Source organism: Apis cerana, linkage group LG8 (assembly GCF_029169275.1).
Source record: "Apis cerana isolate GH-2021 linkage group LG8, AcerK_1.0, whole genome shotgun sequence".
In the NCBI taxonomy this organism is placed as follows: domain Eukaryota; kingdom Metazoa; phylum Arthropoda; class Insecta; order Hymenoptera; family Apidae; genus Apis; species Apis cerana.
This window is the reverse complement of record NC_083859.1, coordinates 11,663,581-11,683,203: the sequence shown is the minus strand read 5'-3', so window position 1 is coordinate 11,683,203 and position 19,623 is coordinate 11,663,581. Positions and strand designations below refer to the sequence as shown.

Genomic DNA, 19,623 nt, shown 5'->3' with positions numbered 1-19,623 from the left:
AATATTTATAACTTTTAAACTTAGATAATAAAACTTTAGATTTTAAACTTAGATAATTAGAGAAAAGAGAAAAAATAATAATTTGAAAATATTTAGATTTAGAAAAACAAATCCCTCCGTCTGGTAAAGTTGCCTGTCCGTTGCTTCTATGTTTTCCGTTATTGTCCTTTAGAAGCTACGCCAATTGGAAATAAATACTGAATAATTTTATTTTATAGCATATCAATTTAATTTAAAAATTATAATTTAATTTTAAATAATATTCATTCAAAGTATATCATTTTTTATAAAATGTTAACATTAAAATATCAATAATTTTCATCAAGTATATTAATTTGTGGTCAACTTTTTTTTTTTTATTATGTTTGTGTTACTTCTTATAATATTTTATATTTCATCTAATTGGTGTTGTTTTTCTGTGTATTCATTTATGTCCCATGGCAGAACACCCTAACTTGAAACATATAGCAAACCGATGGCTAATACTAAATTTTGTTATAAGCTTTTTGGTTAAGGTCAGTATTTAATTACGGTGTTGTAATTAAAAAAAATTAATATCTTTGGCTTCACTAATCATATTATGTGGTAAAATTCGTGGTTTATAATAATACGTACATATATATATATAATAATTGATTAACAAAAGTTAATTATTTTTGAAATTTTAATATTAATTCTTAATATATATCATTATAATATATTTTTATTATTTTTTATTTTAATTATAATTTTTTAATTATAATTAATTTAATTAAACTATTTGAATTTAAATGATTAAATATTATTTTTATTATTATAAACTTTAATAAAAAATTGCTTGTAATATGGATTACAATATAAACAAGATTGAAAAAGTTTTATATATGATATAATCATAAAAGTTATTTGTGTTTATTTATTTATTTATTTTTATATATAAAAATTTTTTCAAAATAATAGTGACAATAATAATATAAGATTTTAAATTAATGAAACTTATATGTTTTAAGTGAATATTTTTAAACGTAAAAGGGTGTTATTGTCAAGAAACGATTGTATAATAATCTCGGAGGATGCAGCGCGAGCTCTCACGCCTCATGTTCCAATAACACACGCTTACCATTTGTCTCCGATGTGTGCGCGCTAATAAACGCGCGATATCGTTGTATGCACGACAATAGTAATGGGATCACATTTTATTTGTTCTTTTTTTATAAAATAAACAAATTTTATTTTATTAATTATATATTATATTATATTATAGAAGATAATTATGAATTGAAAAAGATTTGTTTTTGTAATAAAGTATTATTTTAAGGTTATTTTAAGGTTAAAGTTATAAAAAATTTTGAACTATATTATTTATCAAAATTTAATTAAAGTTGTTAAGATAACAAATTATATTTATTTAATTAAAAGTTTATATGTCTGAAATAGAGAACGATATAAATATGTAAATATGTAAGATGCTATTAGATTCAATAAAATATTTTTGTCTTTCTAGAGATATTTTTATAAATATTTATCTGATCAAAATATAAAAAATTATAAAGAAAAAGATGTTTTTTCAAATTATATTTTCAAATTATAAAAGATTATATATAATAATAGTTTATTTGAAGTTTTAAAAATAATCCCATTGCTAAATTCGGTAGAGCATATAATAGTCGTGCGGCTAGGGTTTCTTAGCTGGTTGTTGCTGTCCGGTGGTGGCTGGCAAATCGGAGACCCCACCCATAAATCCATTCAATAAAACAAAACAAGAGAATTAACTCCCTTCTCCGTGCTGCCTCTACCGGGTTAGAGCAAGTTGTGTGTGTGTTGCAGCTGACCTACGCAAACTGCACTCGCTGGACCCACGCCCCTGTCCTGTCTGCAACCGCATGTACAGTAACTTGTCGAACCTGCGTCAGCACATGCGCCTGATCCACAACCCTCAGAGTGTCACATGCCCCCTCTGTAACAAGCCATTCAAGACCAAGCTCTACCTGAAGCGCCACCTGGTCAGTTTCCATGAGCTCAGCGTGGCAGACAGGCATCGCCAGGAAGAAATCTACCAACAACAACAACCTAAAGCGCAACAACAAGCTGGAGCGCAAACTCATCTACAAATCCAGGCACAACAAACAGATGTTAAACCTTTTCCTGTGCCTAGAGTTTCTATGGAAGAGGGTACAGCTACAGTAACTCTGGAAAACAAATCAAGAGTATTCCAAGATGGTGCTTATGAGGTCAATCAGACCAATGCCGAATCAAAGCACTTTCAAAGCAGTATCATGCAATTTGATACTGCATACCACTAATGCGCCTTAGTTTCTTCGGCCCATTTGTGATAGTTTTTTGGTTGAGTAGGCTTAAAGCCAGTATTTCCTGGCAACAATAATCTCCAGATGGAGTTTAATATAGTCTTTCGAAAGAAGGTGCAGTGAAAAGATTAAGAGTTTGTGCTGTGATGCGAAGAGCAATTTATAATAATCTAGAGAGAATTTTATAGAATTTTTCACATTGAAAATTTTTCATAATACTAACTATTTTTTAAGAGTTTTTTCAAATTTAGAAATCGTTTATTTCTATTTTTAATAAGCATATTTTTGCTTTAATTTATTTCACATAAAAATTTAATTGAAAAGTTGTAAATATTATGTTTATTCAAAGTAGATATAGTACAATAATAGATCAAGTCTTTAGAGTAGAATGTAAAGCATATTAATTTAAGCAATTTTAATAGGTAGAATGAAATTTATTATCGAAAGACGATATTTTTTTTTAAATTTGTGCTGTTCTTATTATTTGTATTATTATTATTACATTTATAACATCATCTTATTTCTTATTATTTATAGTTGTATTTAGATATATAGAGATAATAGATTAGAAAGTGCAGCTATTATTTTGTGCATAATGATAATGTGCAATGAGTATTTTTTAAATAGTATATTAATAAATTAATGTGTAATATTTATATTACATATAAAATAATTGCGACAGTATTAAAAGATATAAAATTTTTATGTTTTGAATAATATTCATATTTATCAAAATATAAATATTATTTTTATCTGTTAAAGAGTATAATGCATTTAAAATATACGTTGTAATATATTTATAGTATTTTTATGATTTAAATGCACAAAAATTTTGTTAACGTAATTTGAAACAATAACTAAAATTTTATCTCGGATTGAATTGATATTCTACATATAAGAGCTGCATTCCTAGTTTGTTCAGTAGTTCCTAATATCTTTTTATAATTTTATATTTCGATTTTTGTTATAAAACGAAATACAAGACTTTTTTGGTTAAGAATAACAATAGATGTAATTAATATTAATAATATCATTATATTAATGATATTATTAATAATAAATGAATATTAACGTTAATATTTAGTAATTAAAATAAAAATTTATAAGCAAAATATGTAAATTTTACTCTAAAGACTTTTAACGAAGCGATGCTAAGATTATTTTTGTGCTCGTGTCTTCATAGCACAGTTTACTCGATAAAATAATCTTTTCACGGTGACTTAAAATAACTAATGAAACAATAGTCCTTAAAGGACATAACTCGCAAAAGGTGCCGTGCCTATTCGTCGTAAGGTAAAGCGAGAATATTCCTTAAACAAAAGAAGAAACAAGAGAGAAATTACAAATAATCGCCGCAAGTGGAACAGCCATCCCACCTCGTACTGATTATTCCGCGAGCCAGGATAACTTGTTGTTTTATTTGATGCTATACAGTGTTATACAGACTACAGATATTTACAACGATATTATATTCTTACAGAGGATTATATTTACTTTATTGATTGCGTCACACGACTGGGTGACACGCACAGAAACTCCCAGGATGACGTACGAACATATTATAATATATTTTTCACCGCGTAGCAGTTTAACGGTGCAATAGACAGCCAACCGATTTTACAGCTCAAGCAGATTTACAGAGGATTTATTATTGACAGTTATCGATGGGAAACCACCGTGATGCAGCAGATTGAATTTAATATATTATAAGAGGCCTGTGTCCGAGATGGCTTTTTCTTGCAAATTCTTTTTATAATACGCTCTAACGTGATATTATAGAGCTAAATTTATCACTTTTCTCTATATTTTTTTTTATAAAAAATAATTAATTTTTCAATTTTTTTCTGCGTAATTTTTACGTAATTTTTTATACGTAATTTTTTTTAATCAAGAAATATTTGATTTCGCATTAAACGATGTAATTAATTTATTAAATGATAGTATTATTCTATTTTTTTAAATTTTATTTTAACGAATATATATTCGAAATTTTAAAATATTATATTCTCGTAAAATATCGTTAATAATTTATTATTTTATAAATATAATTATAATTTTTTTTTCTTTTACAATTTTTTAAAAATAAATTAATTTTTCCTTCTTTTATCAACGTTTTATAGTTGTATAACGGTGTTTTATAATTACAACAATTTTTAAGGTTATATTTTTAATAAATTTATATTTTATTTTTTATCCCTTTTAGTAATTTTTCTTTCAAATATAACTTTTTAAAATACGAACATGCTTCTACGTTTCACATTATTATTTTAAGTTATTGATTATAATTAAAAGCTATATATATATATATATAATATATATATATATATATAATATATATAGCTGCACTAATATATATAATTTAATTTTGTCAGTATCTCAAAATAACATATAGTCCACGATAATATATAAAAAATATTTTATATTTTACTTCGTAATCGTTCGATATTAATTTTTTTTTCTTTTTTTTTTTTTTTGCAAAACTTACATTTCGTATTTGAATCTTTTTAAAGAGAAAAGAGAAAAGACGAAGAACCATCTCGGACACCGCCGAACTCCATAGCCATAGTACCACACAGTACAACTCAGGATCTTTTATATTATATTTTACAGATGACAATAGTTCCGTGACCGCGATGTCCTCGACAAATTTTTCGCTATGTATTTTACATCAGAGTCTAAAATTTTCAATAATTTGATAATTATTTTCGTTTCGATAGAAATTTTAAGTCGTGTATTATTCAACTTCTTTTTCTATCCTTCGGTTCATTCAAATTTTTTTTTTTTTTTTTAATGAATAATTTCAATGATCAAATGATCGTTTCTTCTTCTTTCATTCTCCCTCTTTTTCTTTCTTTTTTTATAAAATTCAAAAAATTTTACTATCTTCTATTACTTGTATTTTTCTTTCAGTTTCGTCGAATAATTACAAAATTATTGGAAATTTAACTTATAGACTCCGAGTTGAAAGAAAGTCGAAATATTTCTCGAGTTGATCGCGCCATTCACACAGGCTCCTTACCTCACGATTTACAATCAAATCACAGATGCAGCTATATATTATTATAATAAGTATATTTACATACCGTTTTACAATAGTGCCGGATCGCAACGACTGCGACGAATCAAATTTTTGAAAAAAAAAAAAACGCCAGACTCATTAACCACAATTAAAGAGATGGAAAAAAAAAAGAAAAGAAAAGAAAAGAAACAAACAAACAAACAAACAAACAATTGATTCCAATTTTTTTTTCATCTCGTATGTGGACGGGGTTTTTCTTTTTCTTATTGTTACGCACTTTTTCCGAAGGTTTTTCTATTCGTTTTTTAACGCGTGGAATAGAGAGCTTCGTGCCCAGCGCATAGTTTATAACTGACTCTAAGATTAGAATATAAATGTTGCATATCATGTTATTAAGATTGTTGTACAGACAGCCTGTTGCAAACCTCGGTCTATGGTTCCTCTCTTAATATTTCTATTTCTTTCTTTCTTTCTTTCTTTCTTTCTTTCTTTCTTTCTTTCTTTCTATTCTTCTAATCCTCGTGCGTTAATTTTTTTGTTATCAAGATTTTTTTATCATTACTCGAAATCGACGAAATTTTTCCAATATTTCTTATCGCGTAAATTCGTAACTATTAATAATTTTTTTAACGAAAAAATTTTCCAAAATATTTCATTATTTCTTCGAACTTCGATAACGAAATTTTTACTTACGTTCCATCGATCGATGCTGATACACGCTTCCCGCGTTATCGTAACCGTGGATCGATCGATCTTTTTTAAATCTTAAAATTCTATCTCTTGGGTCGGTTTAAATTTTTTGATAACGTAAAAAAATTTGTTTGGAGTTAATTATTAGAAAGATTACAGACGCATCGTAGATGGATAGATTGATTATTTATTATATTTTATTATGAAAATAACGGATCGATTGGCTCCCTAGACCGAGAATCATGTTCATATACATATATCATACACACACACACGTAAAGCACATAGCCAGAATCAAACAGCGAGCCATAAAGTTAGAGATTACATTAGAAAGAGTTAAAGAAGCTCAACAGATAATCGATAATGATTGGAAACAAAAGGAAACGATACGATACAGACAATTACAGGGAATTCATTTTTTCTAACTCGCAATCTAATTCGCTGGGCATTAAAAGTGATATGATATGATCAGCCTATTAGTTGATTGATTAATTGATTAATTGATTGATTGAAACATTCCAACAGATGATGCAGTTTTTCCATTTTTCCAACCCAAACCGCCGAATAATCAATAACCGATAATTAATAACGACAAAAAAATGACAAAATTCAGAAAAATTCAATTATCTCAAGAAACGTCTAAGTCTGGAGAAAGCACCTTTTCGCAAAGAATTCATTCCCTGAATATTTTTTTTTTTTTTTTTTCTTTTTTTCTTTCTTTCTTTCTTTTTATGTGTATATATTTATATATTATACACACTTTTAATCGGTGGGCGATTTGAAAATTGGAAAGTTGAAACGCTTGTTCGAGTTTAAGGAGTGAAATATATAACGAGAAATCTGAAGATGGAGGGATGCGAACGCGAGAATTAAAAAGGTATTTTTGAGATTCGGAAAGAGGAAATTTTTCGGGAATTTTTAGAAATTTCAACAAAATTTTTATCGAAAGATTAAACGAAAGATTAAGAGGCAAAGAAAAGAAAAAAGGGGGGAAGGGGAAATTATCCGGATAATTCCAGAAAATTCTTAAAAATTGTGATAATTTTGTACAATTTCGAGTATATATATATATATATATACAGGTTTCGATTCGAAAGCTGTGTGAACTTTCTGATTTTCGATTCAACGGTATATATTTTCTTTTTCAAGTCAAGTCGAAGAAACGAAACGAAAAGAGAAGAAGAAGAAGAAGAAGAAAAAAAAAAAAGAAAAAAAACATGTAAAGCAAAGATTCGACGAGTAGCTACGGATAATTAACATTCCCGTTTATTCGTTAATCGATTTTATTTGTACATTTTTTACTATTACTATTACTACTACTACTTCTATTATTATTATTAATATTATTATTTATTCGAAAACGTAATAATTGTATCTCGAAATGTATCGAGATAAGTTGTTGAAACGAATTTTTCGACTCGAAAAATTTATTTTATTTTCTTTCTTCATTCATCCGAGTTTTCTTTTCTTTTCGAGGAAAGTGCATTTGCTTAATTGTTGTACATATTGTAAATTACAAATGATTCGTATACTCGAGAGCTAGCGATTAATCGTAAAATTAGACTTAGGGTTAATTAAAGGGGATATAAAGTGGTTTCTCGTTCGGTTGTTATAATAGCTTTCCTATTTCTTAATGAGAAGAAGAAAAAAGAGAGGAAAAAAAAAATAGTAGTTAGCGTTCTTTTAATTATTCGTAAGAATGAAAAAAATCTAGTCAAATTGAAGTTTCGCGAAGAATTGTAGAATGTGTCAAAAAATAGAGTTTTCTCGTATTTTTTTTTTTTTGTGAAAAAATCGTTACTTTTTCTTTCTTCGTAAACAAAAGTACGAGAAAGTGACTTGGTTGGAAGAACGAAAGTAAAAAAAATTCAAGTTCCTTTCTTTTTTTTCTCTTTTTTAACAATAGACCGTAATCGAATCGAGATAGAGAAAATTTCGTTCTTCTAAGCGATGCGAGGACAGAGAAAACAAATTTTCGAGAATAGAAATCGACGGTGCAAGAAGTTGGTAGATGGAAGAAAAGATATAGTTCACTGAAATTGCGACCGTAAAACTTGCTAGTTACGAATATTACTACAAGTTAATCTCATATTTCTTAATTTTCTCTCTCTCTCTCTCTATCTCTCTTTCTCCATCCTTCCTTCCTTCCTTTAACTGCCCGTCATTATCGTCTTCTCCTTCATTTTCTCATTCTTCTCTTTCCCCTTCCCCTTCCCTTTGAAACGTCTATCTACCATTCTTCGTATCTAATGTAAGATATTTTTTATTACTCGATAGCGTATTCGAACGACCAGTATTTCACTATATTTTTTAATAGTGATTTTTATAATTGTAAAGGTGATGTAGTCGATAGTGCAATTTTTCGAGCGTAGATATGTATGTAGTTAGTGCATCAGTATTAAAATGGGAACGCAACTAGGAATATATGCAACTTTTGTGCAATTCTCTCGATAATTTGTGTATTTCTTGTGTGAAGATTGTGAATTATTATTATTATTATTAATAATGCAATTTTTCATTATCAATCGCATTTATCTAAATATTCCGATAAGGCGAGTCTTTTATATAGAAGCTAATAATCTGCTATTTAATCTGATTTTTTTTTTCTTCCTTTTCTTTTCTTTCTTTTAAATTTTAAATTAGATCTAATTTCATGTTCTTATCTCTTTTTTACGCGAAGTTTAATTAAAAACTTTTTTCACTTAATTGCCTCTTATATCTGAAACGAATTAAAATATATAGATCGGTTTAATTATTGCATCAGTATAAAATTATTGCATCTATAGAAGAAATGTGTTATAAAGTATTATAAATTATAAATTATTATCCGAATATTGCATACTTTCTGTAGAAAAAAAAGAAAAAAAAAAGTATTCTTACTTTAAATTGTTTTCGATAACAAATTTTATATTTTCATATTTACGATTATAATAATATCAATAAGAAGCATGGAAATGTGATTAAAAACAATTTCGTTCGTAATTTATATTTTGATATAAAAGATATATAATTATATATTAATTTAAATTAACGAAATGTACATCTTATCTTCTCTTATTGGCATAAAACCTGTTTGGTTATAAAAAAAAAAAGCAACCGTATCACCGATATTTTTAATCTCGATTAAATATCGACGATATAATCGTGATTATAAATTTAATTTTTAATAAATATTCTTAAATTAAACTCCTCGGTTACGATTGGTCGATTTTCGATACCGAAGAGAACCGAAATTACGAGAATTGATTTCGGTGTCTTTTTTTTTTTTTTTTTTTTTAATCGTTGTTTAAAAAAAAAAAAGAAAAAAACTGGAAAAAGACGAAGAAGCGAGGCATTTACAATTTTTTGCTTATGGATTAAACCACTACTGAATAAAATATCTATCTAAAAATATCATTGATATTTATCTCTTAAAAAAAGTAACGTTATTAAACATTATGCGAAGTAATAGTATCGAGCTGTACATATTATTGCTTTCTGCGTTTAATAAGATTCCGGTTGCGAATTTCAGTGAATGTAACGAAAATCACCGAACGAGAATCCAAACTGACGTAGCGCAACATTTTTTGCAAATCTACTTGGGGAAAATCTCTCTCTCCCTCTCCCTCTCCCTCTCCCGCCCTCGCCCTCTCTCTCTCTCTCTCTCTCTCTCTCTCTCTCTCTCTCTCTCTCTCTCTCTCTCTTTTCCCTACAAAAAAAATTTCAATCAAATTTTTCATCACGAGAAACATTCCGCGACGATATTTTCGTAGAAAAATGTGAAATCATTCATTGACTTTTCTCCCGACGAATTTAAGAAAATTTAAAAATTTCCAATTTCGGCAACATGATTTAAAATTCTTATCGTTGTTGCGTTGAAACAATACACTGTGACAGTGAGTGGGTTAATAATAAGGCACGTCGTGTTATTTTAATGATGATATTTAATGATGATGATGATGATGATGATGATGATGATGATGATGATGATGATGATACATGATTGCAAATAATTTTTCGTAACTTTTTTTTTTAGAATAGGATTATAAAAGTTGAAAATTTTTGCAATAAATAGGGACTACTGTACTTCTTGCAAAAAAGAAAAAATTGGAAAGTAAGATATACGTAATATTTGAAAATGATTAATCGCAGAAAAGAAGGAGAAGAAGAAAAATTCGAAATCTTTATAAAAGCGTCCCTCACCCCTCAAAAAAAGACAAGATTGGAAAGGATAAAAGCAATGAAAAATTTTTATGTCTTAGTTAGATTTAAAAACTGATTAAAAAAAGATATATACGTGTTTCTCTGGAGAGTAAAAAAAAAAGAGGAAAAAAAAATTAATAATATTCTTATTATAATATAAAGAGATCGACGAAGAAGAACGAAAATGTTTTTCAAATTTCTGCAAAAGAAAAACTTTACTTTAATAACTTTATAGACAAAAGTATTTTGCAGACAGAAGAGAGGAAAAAAAAATAAAGGACATATAAATTTTAGAAGTTGTAAAAAAAAGAAAAAATAAGAAAGCGAGAATTTCACGATTTTTTTGCAACTGCTATGTATTCAAACGAGAGGAATAATAACAGATATCTTAAATAAGCCTTTTAAAAAAAAAAGTTTTGCAGGAATTATTGCAAATATTGTAATCCCAGATTTTTGCAAAAAAATACAAATATTAGATTCAAAAAATTTTTACCGAAAACTCATAAAAAATTAGATTGTAGAATTTTTACGAAAAAAAAAACTCGACTAGATTTAGATTTATAGATTTTTTGCAAAATAGAAGTAAAAGAAAAGAAAAAAACCGATGTTGCGAGAAGTAAATAACGAGATTAGGTGGAATTTTTATGGAAAAAAGAAGAAGCAAAAAAAAAAAAATCACGAAAAAGTGACGAGAGATTAGATAGAAATAAAAAGATATTTAAAAAACGAAAAAGTGAAATTCAAGATAGGAGATATTTTTTCGAGATTATTAACGGGGGTTTGCAAAAAATCTATCAAGTCAGCAGCTCGTTCCAATAATTAAACGAATCGACGAGAAAATTCCGAATAATAGATTAAAAAAAAAAAAAAAGAAAAACTTATCCGTAAATTGTAATTATTTCTAAAATTTCTACAAGGGGTGAATGCATGAGGTGAACCATGAGGGAAAAATAAGGAATTGGAATATTGAAATTTTTTTATGTATTTTCCCATTCTCAAAACGGAAAAAACTTTTCGCATATATGTGTATATAATACGGAAGGGAAACGAATTTTTTGGAATTTTCTTCGAATTTTATTTGCTTCCGATGTAGAAATTTTTCACACACGCTTTAACTTAAGTAAATTTATTTATTGAAATTCATTATTATTATTATCATTATTATTATTATTATTATTATGTAAACTGTCCCGAGTGACGTAGAACGTACGAAGTAAGAACGATTTCATAATTATTCACACGAAACGACTGAATAATCGATTCCTTTTCTTTCTTCGCTATAAAAAAAAAAAAAAAGGAAAGAAAAGAAAAGGAAAACGCTAATGCGAACGAGAAGTAAGAAAAAAAAATTAAAAAAAAAAAAAATTAAAATTTTTGTACTTAGAAGTTTATCTGGACAGATAATTGTTCCCCCTTTTTTGTTATTCTTATTTTATTTTATTTTATTTTTTTTTTTTTACTTAAAAAGTGTAAATTGTAAATAAATTATTTTTTTTCGTCGAACGATTAAATATCCTTTTTTTTCTCTTCAATATCGTTATCGATATTAATAATTTTCCATAAGATACGATACGGATTGATATTTTTTTTTAATATCGTTTTGATTTGAATTTATTTTTCTATTTTCTTAAGAATGTTTATCGTTTGATTTTTTTTTTTTTTTTTTTAATTTAAAAAGGCTCGAACGATTATCTGCACGGATTAAACCGCGCGATAAGAGAACAATCGTGTGAATCTTTCGCGGTTGAGATGTAATGTGAACGCGTTTCGTTTATTATTATCGCAATAAAATATCCTATGCGTACGTATTTTTCTAATTGTTATTTCTTAACTTAAATGTAATTTAAGTTTTAAAGTTTTTACGTTTAAGCAAAAAAAAAAAAAAAGAAAAAAAGAAAAAAAAAAGGAAAAAAAAAGAAAAAAAAAAGTGTAAAACATTTTATATTTTACATGAGTAATTGTGAACGATAAATAATTAATCGATGATATTCGAAACGATTTTAATGAAACGTTAGAAAAAGAAGAAGAAAAAGGAACTACATTTTGGACGTCGATTTCATTTTCGTCCACAGTGCGAGGATTAATTATTTATTGTGAAAGAAATACATAGACGTGGGTTAAGTGGAAACGATTTTAATCGCAAATAGTTTTAAAAGTTGATCGATAAAGTTCCTTTCCCGTATATAATTGTCCGTGCGATTAACTAATTAATTAATTAATTAATTAATTAATTGTCTCTTCAAGTTTGTTTATCGATCGAGGAAAAGAATTATCGCGATACTTAAATAAAATATATATATATATATATCTGATGATAAATGATATTCGAAAGGAATTTTATAAACGTTTATCAACATATTTTTTTTTTCCTTTTGTAAATTTTTGTTAAACGCGTGATTAATAATTGTAAATTGTTCAAATCTCTCGCGTTATTCTTATGTTCCTATTTTATTTAATTGTGTCGCATTTTTTTTTTTAAATCCAATTCGTGTAAAAAAAGAAATGAGTGTAAATATTTAAGGAAATTCGTTTTCCCTTTTTTTCCTTTTAGTTTTACGACTGATTATTAATGATCTATCGACAATTATTATTATTATTATTATTATTTTCTTTTTATTTTTAATAACATATATATATATATATATGTATGTATGTATGTATATATATATGTGTGTGTGTGAATATTTGTTGGATGATTCCTTTTTGCGAGTAATATTTTTCTAATTTATCGATATGTCGATTCAGATTATATTATATTATCACGATATTAACGTACGTATGTAATCAAGATGTTAGAAAAATGTTTTCAAATTGGAGGAGGAAGGGTCGTACAAAGGACGAATGCCCGATGTTTGGAACACATTTTTCTCGTATCTTCGATCGATACATTCGATGCTGTTCACGATGACACAACATGTTCCTTAAAGTAACACTTTTTATTATCGCCCTATCCTATTTTGTATCTTTAATTCGACATATTATAACATCATATACATTATGCGATACATTTTTTACGATATTAAATGTAAAAAGAGTAATATTTAAAATTATATATTTGATCATCAAAATATATTATATCAAACTATTATATTATGGAGGAATTGAATTCTAGAAATAATTACATTTTAACGCGTCATCGTTTCGATACTGTCATTTTATTTTATCGCCTAAAGTTATCGATTAAATGTTAATAATTATCGTGAAGATTATTAAAAAAAAAAAATCGTGTTTTTTCGAGGATTTATATTTTTCTCGATATTTTCTCTCTCTCTCTCTCTCTCTCCAAATTACAAACAATTGCGCATAAAGCATCATCCAACAATTAATTAACAAAGTTATCGTTGTGTTATTCGCGCGGCAATATTATATTCGTGCTTGAATTTTCATTTCGAATCTAAAAAAAAAAGACAAACGTAAACGAGACTCGTAAAAAAAGAAAAAACACTTTTCTCGAAAGAATTTCTTTTTTTTTTTTTTTTCGAAGAATCGAAACGATAGATGATATTTATATAGCAAGTAATCATTGAGATTGAAAATATCGATACGGATATCACGAGCAATTTTCTCGTGGTTTGAAAAATCATGATGCGTTTTATTTGTATCGGTGTTTTAATCCACCGGTTGATTGTAACCTTTCGATTATCAGCGCGAAGATATCGGTGAATAAAGGATATTCAAATTTGTACGGCATCTTCGTTATTAATTATTTTATGCTCTTTTGTTTTTAATTCTGTTTATTTGCCAAAGAAAAGCTTGGATTAAAAAAATTTAAATCAAATCGTGTTACAAATTACGTACGACCGCTTTAATTTCAATTTCGATGATTAAATTATATTTTCGCCTAAAAAAAAAAAAAATGTTATTTACGTTTTTCGAATTTAAACTCGATTTTTAATCTCGACAACGATGAATCGAAATTTTTTTAAAACAAGGATAAACAAGATCGATATAAAAATATATATTAATTTTGTTAATTTTATTTTATCCTTTCGAATAATTGTATATATATATACGTACATAAGTGATAAGATCGTTTTAAGTTTCTTTGAACGAAACTTCTCTTCTAAGGTGAATACACGCCTTTTCGCGCGTGTGTGTGTGTGTGTAATCGAGCAATTTCGTTTCGAACGTAACGACGTAATAATTATACGACTTTTAATATTTGCTACAACTTACAATAACAATTACGGCATATAGTTTAACTTACTTGCTCACTTCCAATTAAATACTTTTTACGAAACAAAATAACCAAGTTTCAAATTCAATTATTAATTTTAAGTTTGGAAGGATGAAATGTAAGAAGGAACGATCTCATTGTGTGAAAATAATTTATAACATCACGACAAGTATTTCTTATAAATAAATCAGTTTATATAAATTTACATTTTTACAAAAATTGCCTTTCAAAGTAAATAACTTTTAACGACGAAGTGCAGTAATGAATATGTTCAACTTGGGTTGATGAAGAGAAAAAAGGAAGATGGCGTTACCGAAAACAGATGTACCTTTGTCGAGAAATCTGTAATTTATCAACGATCGATTAGTCGATTGAACACAAAGGATATCGAAACTAGGTATTAGAAGCGAAGGGCGTATTTTCAAGTGATAATTACAAAGGAATATTTTTTTCCCACTCTGCCCTCTTCATTTCTCTTTCTCTTTCTCTCTGTTTTTTTTTGCTCTTTAATTAAGAAAAAATCACTTTCTGATTGGAATTTGTCTCCTTTTTGCAATTAAAAAAAATTATTCTCTTTATGTTTGTATTTAAACGTATTCGAAGGTATCATTTCACGAATGATCTCTTTATACAAATATATCAATTATTTTTTATTTATCCCAACTTTTTTTTTATTTTTTTATTTTATCATCATAAAATAAACATTTTTCCAGTTACTTTTATACAAAGGATAAAGATGGAATGGAACATATCGTTGTTTCTAACTGTTTCCTTCAGTAATATATTTATCTCGAAACTTTTGGTCCAAGCTTTGATTGGATTTGCATTTCGAGATTGAAACTTACTAATCTAACGAAGTATTGTTTTCCGTTTCCACTTGGTATAAACGTGATTTCGATATTTAAAGTTTATATACACGTGTAATGTGCTTAAACTAGTTCTCAAACTTTTCGCACTTGCTAAACCAGATCCCATGTATTTGTTTTTACGAGCAACATACATTGAAAAATTGATATCACGTGTCTCGAGTGTACGAAAATACTTGGTGCAAAGTTTTTTTTTTTCGTTCAAAAAAATATATTTAAACGATGGAAAATGATAGAAATATGTTGGTAAAGAAGAGAGGCGGAGCGAGTACATGTGTGAAAAATGCTTATTCAGGTCGAAGGGTACGCCGCGGCAGGCCGCGGCTTGGAACGAGAGGTGGAAAGCATGGATCCCCGTCCGTGCAAGGTAATTCGCCATCGAGGAGCGAATGGTTACCCTTGGACATGAGAACTACTCCTCCTGCTGCGATGCCTGCTTTCCGTGGTTTCGAGGAATCCTCTTCCGATGGCGTGGTAAATTTCCAAATTTATATATACATCTTGCCGCATTTTCCATATCAACTTTTTAACCTTAAATTTACAACCTTAACTCATTTGGATCTTATCCCCTCCTCCTCTTCCTTTCTTTCGGTATTGGATCTTACAACTGCTTTAGTTTTTGACAGTCAACGTGTTGTTCGATATTTTGTACGATAAATATTTCGATTTTAAAAAAGTATGCAATCCGTGATAAAACGTATCGTGCATTATTTATCGATAGGTGCATCTGGGGGAGGGAATAGCAATTTGCGAGGAACAACTAAGGGCTGTGAAATGGAGCGATTACAGAAAATTGACACGTGGCCTGGCTGCAATTTTGTTCAGCCCAACCGAGTTGGCCACTTGCTCGGTAACGGGGCAACGATGGAGTCGAGCTGGGACTGCCACTGAGAGACCGGTGAAACCTGCCTTGGATAAGGCCAAAGTCCAGGCTATCATATGTAAGTAATTCTTGATGTCTAGTTTCTAAGCCGCATTATTTAGTAGATCAAATATTGCGATAAAAAAATTTACAAACTTTTTTACGAAAAAATACGTTTAAAGATATGAAATTGCATGAGTTTATTTATACCTCTATTTTTGTATCTCTGAAAGTGAATACTCGTGCGTATAACGATAAAGGAAGGAAGGAAGGAATAAAGTTTCTGAGAGAAAAAACAGAAATAAAAAAAAAGTAACAGGTTTTATTTTTTTGCGGATCGGTATTTTGTTCCACAAAATAATAAATCGACATTGATGGAACGTGACTAACGATGAATAGGTTAAGAATTTTTCTTCGAGTCACGCTCGAGTTGCTTTGTTATGCAAAGACACGAAGTTATGAGATTCAAATCGAGTTTTATTTTTTTTTTTTTCAAATAAAACTAATTAAACATGTAGCAGTCTTACGAGATCTTTGTGAATAGTTGACGGAATTAATGCGTTTCTTTATCGTTTCTTTATCGATGTACCGTAATATTCGCGCGTATTTAAGTAAAAAGAAATAAATGTTTTGTTATAATGTCGTGTAGGTGTCAGCACTTGTAAGAGAATTTAGCTTTGAAAATTTATCAAGGAAATGTTATATTATATTCTTGATTTCTTCGTAATAATTTTCGCGAATTTTAAATAAAAATTTTTTGAAAAAAAAAAGAAAAATGCCTTTGGTAAAAATATACCGATTTTGGAAAAATTTCACGGAACAATCGAATACGAAACGATGCATGGGAAAGGAACGCAGAATACGTAAATGTATGAAGAAACGTGGTAAACGCAGGATATCCGAGAATAGAGCGGTGACTACTCTTCGACGATGTCTAAACATTTACTCGGATTGAAAATAGGTCGTTCGAGAATTGGAATTTCACTTTATAAAATCTCGCCTCTTAACAAAATCTAGTTCTTCGTTCTATTTTTCTTGCGAATCGCGAGAAATGTCGAAATATACGAACAAAAAAAAGATATTAAATATGTTCGTTTGTAAATATCAATGCTAAAACGTTCGCGTTTATTTTTCTATTTTATTTTTCAAACAGATAAAATGACGATAAAATTTGATATAACGTTGAATTGGTTTTCTTTAACTTTAACTTTCATCTTTTAAAATTTTCCCATCTTTTTCTTTATTTTTTTTTTTTTTTTTTTTTCATTTCAATATATATTTCGAAATATGAAAGATGAGAAAAAGATTTAAGTAACGTAATGTGAAAAGAAAGATAAAATTCAAAGAAATTATTAAGCGTTATATAAATATTAATACATATAATTTGATGCAATAAAGATACGAATGTAAAACGAATATAAAAACTGGATAGAGTAGTAATAGCGCTGAAAGTGATATTTAATTTAGCACATGGTGAAAGTACATTTTTTTTTATTGAAATTTTAAAGCTTACGTGACATCGAGATTTCCTACAGTCGATGTGAGCAGTGTGAAGCAAGTGTTGGCTTACAAATGCAAGGAGAACTCGACAGCGCTCAAGATGAAATCTATTAGATACATTTGGTAAGTCGATTGCTCTTTATATTCTTTTTTTATTTTATATTTTTCCTCAAACGGAAGATGAGACTTTCATCAAATTTACGAGAACTCGTTCGATTTCTTTCCATTTAATTCATCGAATCGATTTAAATTACAACAATAAAAGTAAAAATATATATATTTTCTTTATCTCTTTGTTCTCGTAAAAACTTACTTTTATTGCGTTCAAATAATATGATTAAAATATCATGGTTTTCTTTTCCTTTCCATTTTGAGGAATACATCTTTTTACTTATTATTTTTGGTAATGTACGCGCGTACGTTGATCAAAGAAATTTATTTTCAGTTGTATATATTGCAAATATTTGATTTTCAGTTATTTTTGCTCATTAATCGATTGAATGGTTGTAATGACCGTTCGCGGTGAAAAACTACGACAGGGAAAATGGCGCGTTTGCATTTAAAAGTGGTATCTAAATTATTTACGATGTTTGACGTCCCGATAAATGAAAATGTAAATCGGCCGCTCTTTTTCCAGGTGGTCAATCTTCTTGCATATTTGCATGAAATTGCATTCTTTTTAGTCGCGTTTGATCTATTTAAAATTCTAAATTCTAAAGAAATTTTTTCTATTATTAAAATGCACAACCTCCGTCAATTATTAGTTCAAATCAAACAAATTTCTATACGTATATATATTTTTTTTTTTTAATTTTCGAGTGTATTCTTTGAACAGAATACACAGTTGTCTGATGATTTTCAAAAAAAAAAGACAAGTATAATTTCGAGCGATGTCATCAATTGAAAAATTGTTAAATACGCGTCGATTCAATTGCAACGGAAAACGAAATATTTTCTTTATTCCTTATTCGTTATTGCGTGTAAACATTTCTTATTCGTCGCGCATTTGTTTTAAATTAATTTATCATTTCAATAACTACACTTGATAATTTTTTTTGTAAAAAAGTTGCAGTCGAATTCGACAAAATTTTTTAAGTGTTAAGAAATTTCAAAAATTAATTTAATAAAATTAATAACAATTTTAATCGCGACAAAAAATATGAATCTTTGAAAGGAGTCAATTTAATTAGGTGTTAATTATATTATGAAAGTATATATATATACGTATATGTATATTGGATAAAAATTTTATACATAAAAATGGGAAAAAATATTTCGAAGAAGCAACTTTTCATATACACTTAAGTATTTCTGTTCACTGCAGAAGTCTCGTAGGACGGCACTGGAGCAAGAGAGATCCTTGGACCGTCTATCCCCACTTTAGACGCTTTGTTTATAAACCTGACACCACACGCTTCATAATAGAACAATACACATAGTATACATAATAGAAAAGCTATAATTGTAGAATTATTATTTTAACTACAAAAAACTCGAATAAAAAATAACATTTATAAATTAAACTATCATTACAAATCATAGTCTACATATATGAAGAATAAAAAAATTTTTACATTATATCGATACGTTAAAATATTCTGAATTCTATGACTATGTTAATGCATCGAAGTTACAGATACAAATAAGATATAGATTGAATTGATATATATGACAAATATTGTGGTAGAAAGAAAAATGCGTATGAAAATAGGCGTTTTTTTTTCAAATTAACCAATCAGATCCTATTTCTTCCGCGAGACTTTTCCAGCAGTGAATATATATTTTTGTTCACTGCTGAAAAGAAGTCACGCAGGACGATGGGTCAAGAGAAGTCCTTCGCTTGGACAGCCTATCCCCACTCCAGACGCTTTGTTGACAAATTTGATACCACACGTTACATAGTAATATTATATGGATAAATTATAATCTGAATATTCAAAATCGTAAAAATTATTTTCATTTATGAAATTACGTTAGAATAACCATCTAAGACAGGAAACTGAAATATTTTCGAAACTTTTAATTATTTCGACATATTAATA

The 19,623-nt window shown here is 28.0% G+C and overlaps 1 protein-coding gene across 2 annotated transcripts in view; it reads left to right on the top strand.

Annotated features, from left to right (window-relative positions):
* The window catches only part of LOC107999985 (broad-complex core protein isoforms 1/2/3/4/5), a 32,261-nt gene that overhangs the window by 3,893 nt on the left and 8,745 nt on the right, over positions 1–19,623 (top strand). Inside the window, exons 6-8 of one of the 2 annotated variants that reach the window (XM_062078992.1) lie at positions 15,515–15,693; positions 15,941–16,160; positions 17,590–17,704. In XM_062078992.1, coding sequence (XP_061934976.1) covers positions 15,515–15,693; positions 15,941–16,160; positions 17,590–17,704 — 514 coding nt within the window. Of the gene's footprint in view, positions 1–1,806; positions 14,559–15,514; positions 15,694–15,940; positions 16,161–17,589; positions 17,705–19,623 lie in introns of those variants that run through there. The other variant, XM_017060079.3, reaches the window with a different exon arrangement.